Source organism: Peromyscus californicus, unplaced genomic scaffold, assembly GCF_007827085.1.
Source record: "Peromyscus californicus insignis strain IS unplaced genomic scaffold, ASM782708v3 Scaffold_24__1_contigs__length_46423439, whole genome shotgun sequence".
In the NCBI taxonomy this organism is placed as follows: domain Eukaryota; kingdom Metazoa; phylum Chordata; class Mammalia; order Rodentia; family Cricetidae; genus Peromyscus; species Peromyscus californicus.
The window spans coordinates 3601108-3618427 of NW_026294535.1; the positions used below are offsets into that span (position 1 = coordinate 3601108).

Here is a 17320-nt window from a genome sequence, read left to right on the forward strand (position 1 = left end):
TTTAAAATATCAATTATTGATATTATTTTAAAAATTCATTTTCTTTAAATACATTGCTGCTTTTTTCTATTTTTCAATGTTTCTCAGTTTAAGAATTTTATTTCATTTTTTCTTAAGTGTTGTTTATTTATCTATTTATTTATATCAATTTAGAAGAGTGATTCTCAACCTTGATCATGCCTCCATGTGGGGGATCAAATGACTATATCACAATACTGGCCTAAGATGATTGGAAACAGCAGATATCTATATGATTATTCATACCAGTAGCAAAAATATAGTTATAAAGAGGTAGTGAAACATTTTTTAGAGTTGTGGGCACCACTGCATCATGAGGAACTGTATTAAAGAGTCACACAGCCTTAGGAAGGTTGAGAATCACTGGTTTAGATCAATGTCTCTTGTAGCTCAGGCTTGTCTCACACCATAAAATCAAGAATTGCTTTGAACAATCAATCCTGCCTCTGCTGCCCAGTGCTGGGAAGACAGTTTTGAAACTCCTTCCAGAATGGAGCCTTGTCTGGTCTGTGGGAAGGAAAAATAGATTAGTGAGTGAATATCCTCCAACTTCTCAAGATTTTATTGTGAATCTACAGATGAAGTGGGACCTTTGTAAGAATTGTGTTCACTGACTGTAGCATGAATCTTAAAAGGTCTTATTAATGAAAGCAAACCTGGAGCCAGGTATTGGGGTGAACACTGAAAGATCAGAGAAACAGAACAAGCCACAGCTAACTTCACCTTGCCAATTCCTCACCTGATCTTGTTTCTTCAATCTGGAAGCCTCTGTGTCCTCATCTTAAGGAATCTCAGCTGAACTGCTGCTCAAAAGCCTAAATGCTTAACAGGCTCTAGTTCCTGGTCCTCACACCTTATATACCTTTCTGCTTCCTACCATCACTTCCTGGGATGTAGGCATGTGCCACCATGCCTGGCTGTTTCCAGTGTGGCTTTGAACTCACAGAGATCTGGATGGATCTCTGCCTGCAGAATGCTAGGATTAAAGGTGTGTCTGGCCTCTATGTCTATCTAATGGTTGTTCTGGTCTCTGACCCCAAATAAGTTTATTAAAGTGCACAATATATTGAGGGACACAATGTCACCACAACTGACCAACTATAAAACAGGTGTAGTCACAGGATAGAAAGGGATGGGCAAGAAGGAGGTTGAAAGCATTCCTGCTGTGACAGTAGATGATGCTGGTGAGGTAATCAATTTTAGATGATCAATAAATGTGATGACTGGCCAGTTCTTGGATCCCCAGACCAATCAATCAAGAATGTGGATAATGAACTGAATGTTTGTGAAACCAAATTACTATAGTTACACCAGTTCAACCTAAAGAGCAGAACTGGATAAATTGATGTGACCATGTCTAATATATGACTGTGTTTTCCAGGTTTAAGATGTATACCCCAAGAGAAATGATGTGAGAAGCACTTGGTGTACTCTAATACAAATCCCTAGTCTCTGGAGCACATGGCCATAAAGCCTGTTTCAACTTTTTCACAAAATTATTTGGGATTATAATTACATTATTTCCACTGTCTCTTCCCTGCCTCCAAGCCCCCCCATAGTCCCTTCATTGTGTGCTCATCCATGGCCTCTTTTTGTTTAACAACTGTTACTGTTTGAATGTGACATGTGTTTGACAGCAGGACCTCCCAGCTCTGAAATAAAAAGGGTTGGCTGCACTGGACATTGAGTGTGTAGTGGAATGTGTGCACATAGGACCCTGTGCCTTGGAAGAGGAATAGGAAGTACTTGGGATATTGGTGGATTTTACTAAACTACCAAATCCCAGATTAGGATCCTGTTCGACCATAGTGTGGAAGGACAAACCTGAGAAGGATTTTGCCTTCTGAGTCATTTGATCTCTGTTCACCCAGTAGCATGACTTCTAATGTTCTGAAATGCAACCGGGTAGTTCTGGCTAATGGGGGACTCTGGAAAGGCTTAGCAATCAGGAGAACCAGTAGGAGGTAGCTTAGAGATTCTTTCAGGATTCTCCTCTTGTTCTGCTGTAGGGAGTGGTAAGGAAGTCCACAAGCCATGACATGGTGAGTGTGAGGGCCACTCTCCCCAGGCCAAGAAAAGCAGGTTGGCTGAGCTATCAGAGCTGCCTGGACTGGGATGGACCATGAGCCAGACTGAGGTTCTGTTGCTCCTGTGGTAACCTGGGTAGTGGCCCTTGTTCTCTGAGCTTTGTTGAATGTGTATTCCCTGGGGAGGGGAGGCTCTGCCATCCTGGCATGGGGGACAATGAGCTTATAATATCACTATATCAAGCAATTTTATTGAGAATTGCTTTGAATTCTTAATCCTGCCTCTGCTGCCCAGTTCTTTTGCAGTACACAGTCCTGCAAATCCTACCAGTCTGGATAATAGAAAGTGCACAAAAGCACCCTGTGCTTTGGATGAGGAACAAGATGTGCTCTAGGAGGATGGAAGAATATCTACTAAAATACAAAGTTTATTGACTAGGACCCTCTCTGCTCTGCTGGAAATTCAGAGCTGGAAGCACTGTGCTTTCTGAGTCATTTGATCTCTGATCACCCAGTAGGGTAGTTGTTAGTATTCTGAGGCCCAGTTGGATAGCTCTAGGCAATGAGGGACTCTGGGAAGGCTTAACAATCAGGAATCCTAGTGGCAGGTAGCTTGCAGGTTCTTTCCAGGATCTCCTCTGCTTCTGTTGTAGAGAGTTGTAAGGAAGACCACAGCTATGCCATGGTAGGTGTAGGGTGTTCAGAGAAGGTCTGTTGATCTGTCATTTCTTCTAGAATTTAGATGAAATATGAGCCAGACTGTGGTTCTGTTGGTTCATATGCTGACTGTGGCAGTTGTCCTTGTCCTCTGAGCTTCTCTGTGGATGGATTTCCTTGGGAGGGGAAAACTCTGCAGCCCTTGCATTGGAGAATATGATGCTTGTAGTATCACTGCTCAGTGTGCACACACAGGCAAGCTTTTGGTGTGCAGTGAGAAGACAGATTGGAAAGCTGCAGCTCTGGTTTCTAGAAGTTCTGACCATTGCACTTCTCTTTCACGTTTATCTTATAAATGCTACAAATAATTTAGAAACTGGTAGAAAGATGGCAGTGTAGATCACCTTTCAGCAATACATGATTAAAGTGCTTCTAACGTTCTGCTGCCATCAACTACAATGGTGTTTTCTAGTGAAATTTTATACCAGGGACAAAAGGAGATTCTGAACTGCAGAGGTTTGTCAGGTGTGCATGGTGTTGGGTGGGTGGATAGGGCAGAATCAACATCTTGGGCCATAATCCATGTGACAGGAAGCATTCATAACTACTAAGAAGTCTTTGTTTCATGATTTGGGAGCTGATTGGTGGTCCAAAAGGAAGCCTGCTACATACCTTCAAATACTCTGTCTCCAACTGGTTCTTTCACTTTTCTTATTTATATGTCTATGCCAAGAAATGAATATGAACTGCTGAGTCATTTTGGTATTTCTTCTATTTATATGATTTTAGTGAAGGGCACTTCATTTTGGATAACCAACAATTCTCCCTCTCAATATTCATTAGTTTCCTGTAGTACTTTGTCTAAGGAGAGGGTTTCATTAGATCCTTCCCCTCAACCTTGTAAGTTAGAATGTGTACTGGCCATATTTTCTCCTTCACCTGAGATCTTCTTGCAGGGCTTAGGGTTTGCCTACCTTGCCAGCTGTGACTCTGGGTTCCCAGCTCCGGTATGATTCCAGCTCTGGAGGTCCAGTTCTTCTCTTGCAGGGCCCTGTTTGTACAGTGGATGGGCTGCCATGCTGTCTCCATCGGCCTTGATCTTAAACCAGCTCTACAATTTAGCTGCCAAGCTCTCCCCATTCTGACACTTTTCCCCAAACTGAGGTCCTCACAGAATTCCAGGCTCTGGAATCAGGTCCTCTGAATCAGGCTAAAAATAATGTCTGGAAGGGTATTTCCAGGGAGGGAGAATGTCTTTGATCTTGTGTGAGTGTGTCTGTGAGGGTCTTTCCTGGGGGTGCATCTGGAGAGTGCTGTGCTTCTGAGGAGAGGTCTGGAGGAATTTCTGCTCAGTTTGCCTGAGGGAGAGGGTGTGCTTAGTAGGTGATTTGCAGGCTTGGCCCAGGGAGGCAGGTAGGTGGGGCTGCAAAAGCTCACAGGCCCTGTGCACCAACCCAGCTCTTGTCTTGCCTGTCTCAAATACCTGTGGAGCTGGAGGAGCTGTTCCTGGAGTCACCTGGCCTGATCACTTGTAGCCCTGAAACTAGTCCCTGGAAATCCCCAGGACCTGGATCTAGCTGGACAAGGAGTTAACTTAGGCTAATGATTTAACCCAGAGACTTGGAGGTCATAGTGCTGCTGTTGTAGTTGTTAGGAGTAGCAGGATGCTGGGAACAGTGCAGGGAAGAGCTTGCAATGGTCATATACATGAGAACCTGATACAGGGAAAGTGAGACAGCAATCCACCTACCCTTTTTTTTTTTTTTGGTTTTTCGAGACAGGGTTTCTCTGTGTAGCTTTGCGCCTTTCCTGGAACTCACTTGGTAGTCCAGGCTGGCCTCGAACTCACAGAGATCCGCCTGCCTCTGCCTCCCGAGTGCTGGGATTAAAGGCGTGCGCCACCACCGCCCGTCGCCACCTACCCTTTTTAAGGACTTTCCTGCCACCAGGTTGCCTTCTGATTCCTTAGTCTCTATGCCACTCTCCAGATCCTTCTTTGAGTCCAGATGCCTTCCTTATACATCCTGGTGCCCAGCTGCTTTACTGAGCATTCTATGGGGGCCACAGTGCCTTCTCAGACTTCAGATACTGCTAGAGTCTTGAATGTTCCTGAGACAGCATGGGTGATCCTCATAGGCAAGCTCCTTGGTAAAACTGGAAATATTATGAGGCAAACAAACTCATAACTGTTGTTTTGAGGCATTTGTTATTTTGTATTTAAAAATCTTGTTATATTTTTTATTATCAGAATTTTGGAGCTTATTGAAATTATAAATTACTGCTGTTTCTATAGATTTTGATTAGATGAGTCAGGATTAGACAATTGTTTTGAAACTCCCTCTTGTATAGAAAACTCATGTTTTCAGTAATGAGCCAATGGTATAGAGTGAAAATTTATTGGAATTTGTTTATATATTCAATGTAAATTATTTTATATTTGTTTTATCTATTCCATATATTCAATATATATTATTCATTAAACTATACAGTGTGAGTTTTAGGCTAGCTGGATCTTTGTAATGAGATCTTATTTTAAACAACAGAGCAAAATTATATTCAACTTTATTTATGAGTGTGTGTGTGTGTGTGTGTGTGTGTGTGTGTGTGTGTGTATTCAATAATAATATATGTCTTTCTATCATATTCACTATGAAGACCAAATTCAAGGAGATCTGCCTGGCTCTGCTGTCATACTTGGTATATTCATTTCTGTGAATAATTTGACATGGATCAGTGACTGACACCAAAAATGACTTTAAGAGATATTGTCCTGAACCTCCTCTGCAGAGGTTAAACTGGGGCACTTCAGTGCATTTTGGAAAACAATTTCAGGATGAATCAATACAAATCAGAGTTGGGCATGGTGGTGGTGGTGGTGGTGGTTGTCACACACACCTTTAATCCTAGCACTCAGGAGGCAGATCCAGGTAGATCTCTGTGAGTTTCAGGCCAGTCTGGTTTACAGAGAGAGATCTAGGACAGGCACCAAAACTACACAGAGAAACCCTGTCTCGAAAAACAACCACCACCACCAACAACAACAACAAAAATTTTCCAGTTTTGTCTACATTTGGGATTACCAATATGAAATCAGTGAATCAGGTATAGGTGATTTCTTATTGTCTCAAGTGGCTGTTTCTTAATTAATCCAAAATTAATTAGGATTAATTTTCTCTTAGGTAGTTTGGATAAGGGTTTGTCTGTCTAATTGAATTCCTCAAAGAACTGACACTGTGTTTCATCGATTCCTTGTCTTTTTCATTGTTTCTATTTGATGAATTTTAGCCCTTATTGAATACTTTCTTCCTGTCTACACCTCTTGCGATACCTATTGTTTTTGTTCTAGTGCTTTTATGTGTGCTGTTAAATTGCAAATATGAAGTCTTTTCCTTTTTTTATGTAGACACTCAGTTCTACAGTTTCCTCCTATGACCACTTTCATTGTGTCCTCTAAGTTTGAATATCTTGTGTCAACATTTTTATTAAATTCTAGAAACTCTTTAATTTCCTTCTTTATTTCTGTCTTGACTCATTTTCTTTAGTAGAGTGTTGTTCAGTTTTCATTAGTTTTTAAGCTTTCTGGTTTTGTTTTGTTTTGTTTTTATAACCAGCTGTAATGCATGGTGATCAGATAGGATACAAGGAATTCTTTCCATTTTCTTATATCTGTTGAGACTTGAATTATGTCCCAGTGTGTCATCAATTTTGGAAAAAATTCCATATGGTGCTGAGAAGAAGGTGTATTCTTTTTCTTTGGGTGGAATGTTCTATAGTGTGTTATGTTCATGTGATTTATAAAATCCATTAGCTCCAATATTTCTCCATTTGGTTTCTGTCTGGATGACCTGTCCATTGTTGAGGGTGGGGTATTGAAATCTACCACTATCAAACACTGTGAGAGTCAGTGTGTCATTTAACCTGTAGAAGTATTTCTTTTACAAAAGTGGGTGACCTTGTGTTTGGGGCATAGATATTAATAATTGAAATGTCATATTGGTGGAGTTTTACCTTTGATGACTAAGGAGTATTCTTCCCCATTGCTTTTGATTAATTTTTGTTTGAAGTCTATTTTGGCAGATAATAAAATAGCTACACAAGCCTACTTTTTAGTTCCAATTGCTTTAAATCTTTCCCAGCATTCACCTTTAGGCAACCTCTATCCTTGATGTTGAAGTGTGTTTCTTTTATGGAGTGGAAGGGTGGATATTGTTTTTGAATCCATACTGTTAATTTGTGTCTTCATTGGGGAATTGAGGCCATTGATATTGAGAGATATCAGGAATAATGATAATTAATACCTGTTATTTTGTTGTTGTTATTGTTGGTGATGATGGTATGTGTATGAGAGTGTGTTAGTTTGTGTTTGTGTGAGTGTGTGTGTGTTTCTCTTCTTTTGGTTTTGCTGATGTAATATTATTTATTTACTGTATTTTCATATGTGTAGTTAGCTTCCTTGGATTGGATTTTTTCTTCTAGTACCTTCTGCAGGACTGGATTTGTACAAAGATATTATATAAATTGTATCTTATTTTCTCCATTTATAGTGAAGAAAAGTTTCTGAATGTAATAATCTGGGATGGCATCTGTCGTTTCTTAGAGCCTGCATCACATGTGCCCAAGCCCTTATGGCTTTTAGAATCTCCATTGAGAAGTGAGGTGTAATTTTCATAGGTCTGCCTTTATATATTACTTGGTCTTTTGTCTTTGCAGCTTTTAATACTCTTTCTTTGTTCTGAATGTTTAGTGATTTGGTTTTTATGTGACAAGGGAACTTTCTTTTCTGACCCAATTTCTTGGGTGTTTTGCATGCTTCTTTGTACCTTTATCAGCACCTACATTAACTCAGGATAATTTGTTATATGATTTTATTGAAAATATTTTCTGGACGTTTGAGCTTAGTTTTTTTATATTTATTTTATTCTTGTCATTCATAGGTTTGGTCTTTGCATAATGTCCAAGAATTCCTGGTTATTTTGCATCAAGAAATTTTTATAGTTGACATTTTCTTTGACTGATATAGCCAACTGTACTTCCTGTTTGTAGTCCTAAAATTTTCATTTCTGGAATCCCCTCAGTTTCTGTTTTCTGTTATTGCTTCAGTTTCCATTTTCAGGTCTTCAACAATTTTATTTCTTTCCTTTAATGATTAGTTTGTTTTATCTTGGTTTTATTTAAGTTGTTTATTGGTTTACTCCAATAGTTTGTGTTTTCCTAGCTTTCTTGGAGGAATTTATTGATTTCCTCCAATTGTTTCTTTGTTTGTGCTCTTGTAAATTTATTTAAGGTATTTATTCATTTTCTTTTTAAGTTCCTCTATCCTCTCCATATATTTGGTTTTGAGGGTGTTTTGTCTTGTATTTCAACTTTGTTAGATTATTCAGGGTCTGCTGTGGTAGGATAGCTGGGCTCTGATGGTGATATATTACCCTGGCTGTTATTAATTATGTTCCTATGCTAGGCATCAGGTTTGGGGTGATTATAGGTCTCGGTGCTGTTTCCTGACTTTATCTTTGTTCAATGGGAGTTTTGTTCCTGATTTTCTGTTTATTCTCTTGAGTTTCAGAGTGTGTGTTGCCTGAGTGTTTTCTTTTTTCCTGGTCTTATTGGCTGGTGTGTTCAAGGGAGAATGCTTACTGGTGTTGGAAACTGGGTCAAGGGGAGATGAGGGGGAGATAACCATAGGGATCTGCAGGAGAAATGGAGAGTGGAGAGGGGAAGCTGCCTCTGGTGATCTACTGCAATGATGGGGCAACTGTTAAAATCAGGTCTAGGATAAGGGATAATGTTGTAGATCTGTGGATAGCCTAACTGGTCTTCTGGAAGATGTGACAATTAGTTGATTGGGGGTGCTGCCCCAGTTAGTTGGGTGCTTTGACATAGACATGAGGTAAGAAAGACAGGGCAAGTGGGGATTGTCTTTGGAATCCACAGGAATTATGAACAGGTGGAAGAGAAGCTGCAGCTGAAGTTCTGTTACAGCCCTAGAGGCAACCCTGAGTATTGGATTTAGGTAATAGAGATTGGGGAAGGTCTGTAGGCACCTACCTGATCCCATACCCAACATCTTAATACTGATTCATCAAGTTCCCAGGCTTCATTTATTTACTTCTTTCTTTATGTAGGTTTCTGTTATTAATCTGTGAAAGACTTAGTTTATTAGATAAAAAGTACTCTGTGGGCTGTGCATGACTCTCAGCAAATATTCTTCTTGGGGTTGACCTTAGTTCAGAAATCAACACTCAAGTTGAGAGGCTCATAACCACCTGCCATTTCAGATCCAGGGATCCCACACACTCTTTGGTGTGTCACTTGTATACACATAGAAAATTTCTCTCATACATGCAAACAAACATACACATAAAAATGAGGATATACTTATTTTAAAAACATGCTTGTGACTTAGAAAACAATTAGAGGAAAACAGGTTGCTTTAGGTATCTAATACAAATCATACAACATTGATTTAAAAATCTGTTATCTAGCATTTTGTTTGAAATTTTTTTCATTTCCTCACTCTGATGCAGACTTACATCCAGTCATCAATCATAGAAACAAAGGGTTTTAAAATGATCCTAACAGACATCCTTTTCTTTATCAAAACAGAATGTGATAATTTTAGTAGTCAAAACCATTTTCTACAATGTAGAAATATCAGGCTTCAAGTGAATCCATCCAATTTTTCTAGAACAGTCCTTATCACTCAATCTATTTTCTATTATTGGCTAACAAGAGAACTGGTGTGCACAGTGTGAGTGGTGATCAGTGATTTTTTTTTAATTTTGATTTTCATTAGAATCTTACAGTTCTTGTTCAAGAGACCATGTTAACTATGTAGGTCTCTCTTTGTGTCTCCATTTATCAGTCACACCATCTAGGTTTTATCAATTTTTTATTAGTTATAATTTGGTTATATTTTTCTCTGCAAAATGATGGACCTCCACCTATTTTTATTTTCTGAAAAATTACTGCATTATGTTATGAGTTCCTTGAGTTTGTTGTCTTGGAGACTTTCTGTGGAGAAACAGCATTAGTTTTCTCTTCTTTATCTTAGAAGCTTGTTTCTCCTCATTTCTTGGCATACATATGTTTTCCAGTTGTTACTATCATCAGTGTTTGCATTGTTGCTGTTTAAGTTATTGACATTGTTAATACATTGGTTTTTGGTTTTTTAAACCTCCTCATATATTATTGTCCCTTTGTCCTAGTTACTTCCAGCTGTCAACATGACAGAGCCTATAGTCACCTGTTGGAACCTCAGTTGAGGATGTGATCCATCAGAATGGCTGTTTGGTATATCTTTGAGAGATTTTGCTGATTGCTGATTGATGTGTGAAAGCCCTTCCAGTGAGGGTACAATATCCCTATGAGAGTTGACCTGGGCTGGATAAGAGAGCTAGCTGAGCATGAGACAATGTCCAAGTAACAGAGAAAGGTACTAAACAAAGGTTTATTTAAATGATTTTTGTCTCTATTTGCTAGCTTGAACTTCTAAGTTCCCAAAATGATGAATTGTGACCTGGCAGAATCAGCCAAATAAACCCATTCATTACCTGTGGTGCTTTTTGGGTAGAGAATTCAATCACAATGTGAAGCAAGCAAGTTAGAACATAATGTAGTACACCAAAAGTGATTTTGTTGCTGCAAAGGACAAGGGAATGATGACTTTAGGCAGAATGTTAAATATATCCATCCAGATTTACATGCCTCAGACACTTCCACATAAGGACTGGCAATTGGGCCCACTTATATGCAAGATCAACAAGAGATCTTAACTTCTGAGCTGTCTCTCTTGCACTGTGTTGATTATTTATGTTCAACATTTATATTGCTATTGGTATCATCTATCTATTTGTAGCTGTTTAAATGCATAGTTCCTTTTGGTAAGATTTATTAAGGTTACCATTTAAACTGAAGCAATTCAGTTATCTAGAAAATGAATACAGAACTCAAGTGATTATGTAACTCTTTGTAGAAACTTCATTAAAAAAAAACCTCTGAGTCCTTCCTATCATTTTTGTTTATTTGATTGATTTTTGCAGAGGAGATACGTTCTTAATTTTTACTTCTTTCTCTCCTAAAAATGATTGCATAGTATAGGCTAGCTTTCAACTCAGAGGCAGATATACCTACCTCTTTTATCTTCATGCTGGGATTAAAGGCATGAATCAATACACCCAGCTTGCTCATCTTTTTTTGTAGTTAGTAACTATTCATACAGTTTCTCTAACATGTAATAAGTACTGATGATGATTTATCTTGTCTCTCTATCTGTTAATATGTATTCTCTTGCAAGGTGATATTGCATTCAGAGCATTCAGGAATGATAGAGGTAAGTGCCCTATTCAATTTCCTTCTAAAGTAGCTAAATGACTATATTATAGTGTCTGTATCATAGAATAAGTGTTCGAAACACCAGAATTATATGACTATATTGTTAAAGAAGCCTGCATTTACAATGATGTCAGTATCATATGTCTTGTTGTATGCATATGCATGACATATTTATTTATGGCAAATTTTAGGACGCAGTGACATATAATGATGTGCATGTCAACTTCACTCAGGAAGAGTGGGCTTTGCTGGATCCTTCCCAGAAGAATCTCTACAAAGATGTGATGGTGGAAACTTACAGAAACCTCACTGTTATAGGTAATACTGTAAATTTTCCTTCACATTTTAAAATAAGGGGACAACTAGTTCCTGGTTATAGATACTCTTCTGTAATTTGATTGAGTCTGAGGAAGAATGAGGTGAAGATATTAAGCATGGTTTTAATGATTATTGAAGGGAGTTACTTTAATTTTGCACAATTTCCAATATTTCATATATTTCCTGGTGTAATATTCTAGGTTACAAGTGGGAAGATAATATTGAAGAGCACTGTCAAAGTTTTAGAAGACATGGAAGGTAATTTTCATGTGTAATCTGATAGAAATATTCCTCTGGAGATATTTTAATGTTTCTGTAACTTTTAAATAATAGCATCAGTATAAATAATTACAGTTTAAAGTACATTGATGATCATTAAATGATTTCAATACCATATACCTCAATGACAAGTGAATTGTGTTTTCATGTCATTCTTTCAAGAATGAAGACAAGGAGTCAATGCCTTAACAGATATCACCATTTGAATCATAGCTCCATCAGAGCTATGATGTAGAACTGACTATCCATTTAGATTCCTACTATTTATATTACAAAAGTTATGCTCATTAAATATGTAATAAGACTATGTTCAAAACCTTCTAATAAGCAAACAGTTCATAGTAAAATATGGTTACTCGTATATTTGGTCTGACTTTGCTAAATTTAGTGAGAAGAGTAGTTAGAGTAAAGCGTTAAGAGGTGGTTGCTGTGGAGGAAACTTAATATCCATACCACATGTTGATGAAGAACAGAAAGTCCAACTGTAAATGAAATGTGGAAATCTTTTAGTTCTTATTCTTCCATTAATAGGTATATCATATGTCACTTTGAAAATATGAACATAGGGCCTAAAAAGAAGCAATACACATTTCTCCATCTCAGAACAATCAGAATATATGTAATAATTGCCATGTTGAGTAGACTTGTTGAATGTGATGCAAGTTTACAAAAAATGATTTTTCAGCTTCATTGGTAATCCAGCAACAACCACACTGCAGTGAGTACCAGGATTGTGTAAATGCTTGTGTTTGTCCTGGTTCACTTTGGAAATATAGCAGGACTCACAGTTTAGGAAAATTTGTTAATGGAAGAAGTGAGATAAAGGTCTGAATTCATCCATTTTTCTTCAATGGTGTGAAATCTCATAGAGAAAACAGATGCCATCAATATGAGCCAGGTAATAAAGGATGTTACCATCACAGGAATCTTCAAATATGCAAAACAACCCTTAATGAAGGGAAAAAACATAAGTGTAAATAATGGGCTAAAATCTTAAGATCTTTTTCCTCTTTACATTTAGACCAAATTGAAAAATAAATACATATAGATATACAGACACATCATTGTAATGAATGTGGTAAATCTTTTACATACACTAATTTTCCATGCAGGTATGAAAGAAGTCATACTACAGAGAAACCTTCTGAATATACTCATTGTGTTAAAGCCTTTGAATGTCAGAGTCTTCTCCTAAAGCATGAAAGAACACATACTGGACATACATCATATGAATGTAATCAATATGTTAAAGCCTTTGAATGTCCCAATCATCCGCAAAGGCAGTTAAGAAGACATACTGGAGAGAAACCCTATGAATGTAAACAGTGTGGTAAAGCCTTTGCAGAAGACAGTTATCGACAAGTACATGAAAGAACACATACTGGAGAGAAAACCTATGAATGTAATCAGTGTGGTAAAGCCTTTATGTATCACAATCATCTTCAAAGGCACAAAAGAACACATACTGGAGAGAAACCCTATGAATGTAAACAGTGTGGTAAAGCCTTTTCATGTCAGAGTTATCTTCAAAGTCATAAAAGAACACATACTGGAGAGAAACCCTATGAATGCAATCAGTGTGGTAAAGTTTTTGCACAATACAGTCATCTTCAAAGTCATAAAAGAACACATACTGAAGAGAAACCCTATGAATGTAATCAGTGTGGTAAAGCCTTTTCATGTCAGAGATATCTTCAAATTCATAAAAGAACACATACTGGAGAGAAACCCTATGAATGTAAACAGTGTGGTAAAGCCTTTGCACAATACAGTCATCTTCAAAGTCATGAAAGAACACATACTGGAGAGAAACCCTATGAATGTAATCAGTGTGGTAAAGCCTTTGCACAATACAGTCATCTTCAAAGTCATGAAAGAACACATACTGGAGAGAAACCCTATGAATGTAATCAGTGTGGTAAAGCCTTCTCATGTCAGAGATATCTTCAAAGTCATGAAAGAACACATACTGGAGAGAAACCCTATGAATGTAATCAGTGTGGTAAAGCCTTTGCACGTCAAGATCATCTTCAAAGGCATAAAAGAACACATACTGGAGAGAAACCCTATGAATGTAATCAATGTGGTAAAGCCTTTGCACAATACAGTCATCTTCAAAGGCACAAAAGAACACATACTGGAGAGAAACCCGATGAATGTAATCAGTGTGGTAAAGCCTTCTCATGTCAGAGATATTTTCAAAGTCATAAAAGAACACATACTGGAGAGAAACCCTATGAATGTACTCAGTGTGGCAAAGCCTTTTTATGTCACAATCATCTTCAAAAGCATAACAGAACACATACTGGAGAGAAACTCTATGAATGTAATGAGTGTTGTAAAGCATTTTTTATGTCACAGTTATCTTCAAAGTCATAAAAGAACACATACTGGAGAGAAACCCTATGAATGTAGTCATTGTGGTAAAGCCTTTTTATGTAATAGTTATCTTCAAGACATAAAAGAACACATACTGGAGAAAAACCCTATGAATGTAATCAGTGTGGGAAAACCTTTGCTGAAGATAGTTATCTTCAAGTACATGAAAGAACACATACTGGAGAGAAACCCTATGAATGTACTCAGTGTGGCAAAGCCTTTTTATGTCACAATCATCTTCAAAGGCATAACAGAACACATACTGGAGAGAAACCCTATGAATATAATGAGTGTTGTAAAGCATTTTTTTATGTCACAGTTATCTTCAAAGCCAAAAAAGAACACATACTGGAGAGAAGCCCTATGAATGTAATCATTGTGGGAAAGCCTTTTTATGTCATAGTTATCTTCAAGACATAAAAGAACACATACTGGAGAAAAACACTATAAATGTAATCAGTGTGGGAAAACCTTTGCTGAAGACGGTTATCTTCAAGTACATGAAAAAACACATACTGGAGAGAAACTCTATGAATGCAATCAATGTGGTAAAGTCTTTGTATGACACTTCGCAGGCATGCAATTATACAAACTGGAGAGAAACCCATGAAAACACAGGCAATAGATAACACCACAGCAGTAAACCCCAAAGAAAAGAAGCACACACACTACCACCAAAAAATAACAGGAATGAACAAGTACTGGTCATTAATATTCCTTAATATCAATGGACTTAATTCACCTATAAAAAGACACAGGCTAACAGAATCAATACAAAAGCAGGACCCAACTTTCTGCTGCATACAAGAAACACCTCAAATTCAAAGATAGACACTATCTAAGAATAAAAGGCTGGGAAAAGTCTTTCCAATCAAATGGTCTTAAGAAGCAAGCAGGTGTAGCCATCCTAATGTCCAGCAAAATAGACTTCAAACTAAAATCAATGAAAAGAGATCAGGAAGGGCATTACATACTCATCACAGGAAAGATACACCAAGATGAAGTTTCAATTCTGAACATTTATGTCCCAAACACAAGGACACCCACAAATGTAAAAGAAACATTACTAAAGCTTAAATCACATATGAAATCCCACACATTAATAGTGAGAGACTTCAACACCCCGCTCAATGGATGCTGAAAAGGCTTTTGACAAAATCCAACACCCTTCTTGATAAAGGTCTTGGAGAGATCAGGAATACAGGAAACATACCAAAACATAATAAAGGCAATTTTCAGCAAGCCAGTATCAACATCAAATTAAATGGAGAGAAACTCAAAGCGATTCCACTAAAATCAGGAACAATGCAAGGCTGTCCATTCTCCCCATACTTATTCAATATAGTACTTCAAGTTCTAGCCAGAGCAATAAGACAACATAAGGAGATTAAGGGGATACAAATTGGAAAGGAAGACGTCAAGCTTTCCCTATTTGCATATGACATGATAGTATACATGAGTGACCCCAAAAATTTGACCAAGGAACTCATGCAGCTTATAAACACATTCATCAATGTAGTATGATACAAGATTAACTCAATCGAATCAGTAGTCCTCCTATATACATTTGACAAACAGGCTGAGAAATAAATCAGAGATACACCACCCTTTACAATAGCCACAAATGATATAAAATACCTTGGGGTAACTCTAAATAAGCAAGTGAAGGACCTATATGACAAGAACTTTAAGTCCCTGAAAAAAGAAATTGAAGATGTCAGAAAATGGAAAGATCTCCCATGCTCATGGATAGGCAGGATTAACATAGTAAAAATGGCAATCTTATGAAAGGCAATCTACAGATTCAATGCAATCCCCATCAAAATACCAACACAATTCTACACAGACCTGGAAAGAACAATACTCAACTTCATATGGAAAAACAAAAACCCAGGATAGCCAAAAGAATCCTATACAATAAAACAACCTCTGGAGGCATCACGGTTCCTGATCTCAAGCTCTGCTATAGAGCTATAGTAATAAAAAACAGATTGGTACTGGTATAAAAACAGACATGTGGATCAATGGAATTGAATTAAAGACCCTGACATTAACCCATACACTTATGAACATATAATTTTTAACAAAGAAGCCAAAACTGTACAATGGAAAAAAGAAAGCATCTTCAACAAATGGTGCTGGCATAACTGGATGTCAACATGTAAAAGGCTGCAAATAGATCCCTATCTTTCACCATGTACAAAACTTAAGTCCAAATGGATCTAAGACCTCAACATAAATCCAATTACTCTAAACCTGATAGAAGAGAAAGTAGGAAGTAGTTTTGAATGCATTGGCACAGGAGATCTCTTCTTAAATATAACACCAGTAGCACAGACACTGAGAGAAACAATTAATCAATGGGACCTCTTGAAACTGAGAAGCTTTTGTAGAGCAAAGGATACAGTCAAAAAGACAAAGCGACTGCCTACAGAATGGGAAAAGGTCTTCACCAACGCCATATCTCAGAGAGGGCTGATATCCAGAATATATAAAGAACTCAAGAAATTAGACATCAAAATTCCCAACAGTCCAATTAAGAAATGGTCTACAGAGCTAAACAGAGAATTCTCAACAGAAGATGCTCAAATGGTTGAAAGACATTTAAGGAATTGCTCAACATCCCTAATCATCAGGGAAATGCAAATCAAAATGACTGAGATACCATGTTACACCTGTCAGAATGGCTAAGATCAAAAACACTGAAGACACCTTATGCTGGATAGGATGTGGAGCAAGGGGAACTCTCCTCCCCTGTTGGTGAGAATACAAGCTTGTACAGCCACTTTGGAAATCAATATTGTGCTGTTTTATAAAATTGGGAATCAATCTCTCCAAAGACCCAGCTATACTACTCTTGAGCATATACCTAAGGAATGCTCAATCATATCACATGCTCAGCTATGTTCATAGCAGCGTTATTTGTCATAGCCAGAATCTGGAAACAACCTAGATGCTCTTCTACTGAAGAATGTGTAAATAAAATATTGTACATATACGCAATGGTGTACTAGTCAGCAAAAAAAATGACATCATGAGCTTTGCAGGCATGGATGGATCTACAAAAAATCATCCTGAGTGATGTAACCCAGACTCAGAAAGACAAACATGGTATGTAATCACTCATAGGTGGATACTAGATGTAAAGCAAAGGATGACTAGACTGCTACTTACAACTCCAGGGAGGCTACCTTGTAAAGAGGACCCTAAGAAAGACACAGAGATCACCCAATGACAGAGAAATGGATGAGATCTACATGAGCAAACTGGACATGAGGGAGGGAAATGAAGGTCAAGGGTTGGGGGAAAGA

At 37.7% G+C, this 17320-nt stretch overlaps 1 protein-coding gene across 1 annotated transcript; it reads left to right on the top strand.

Moving 5' to 3' along the window:
• Window positions 1–1150: 1150 nt before the first annotated feature.
• LOC128120102 (zinc finger protein 431-like) lies at window positions 1151–14261 on the top strand (the record flags this gene model as incomplete). The annotated part of the gene is made up of 6 exons (XM_052753851.1): window positions 1151–1207; window positions 11225–11351; window positions 11552–11609; window positions 12743–12813; window positions 12883–14002; window positions 14087–14261. Coding segments are annotated over exons 1-6 (1608 nt in total), but the record flags the coding sequence as incomplete, so codon positions are not given.
• Between the last annotated feature and the right edge of the window lie 3059 nt (window positions 14262–17320).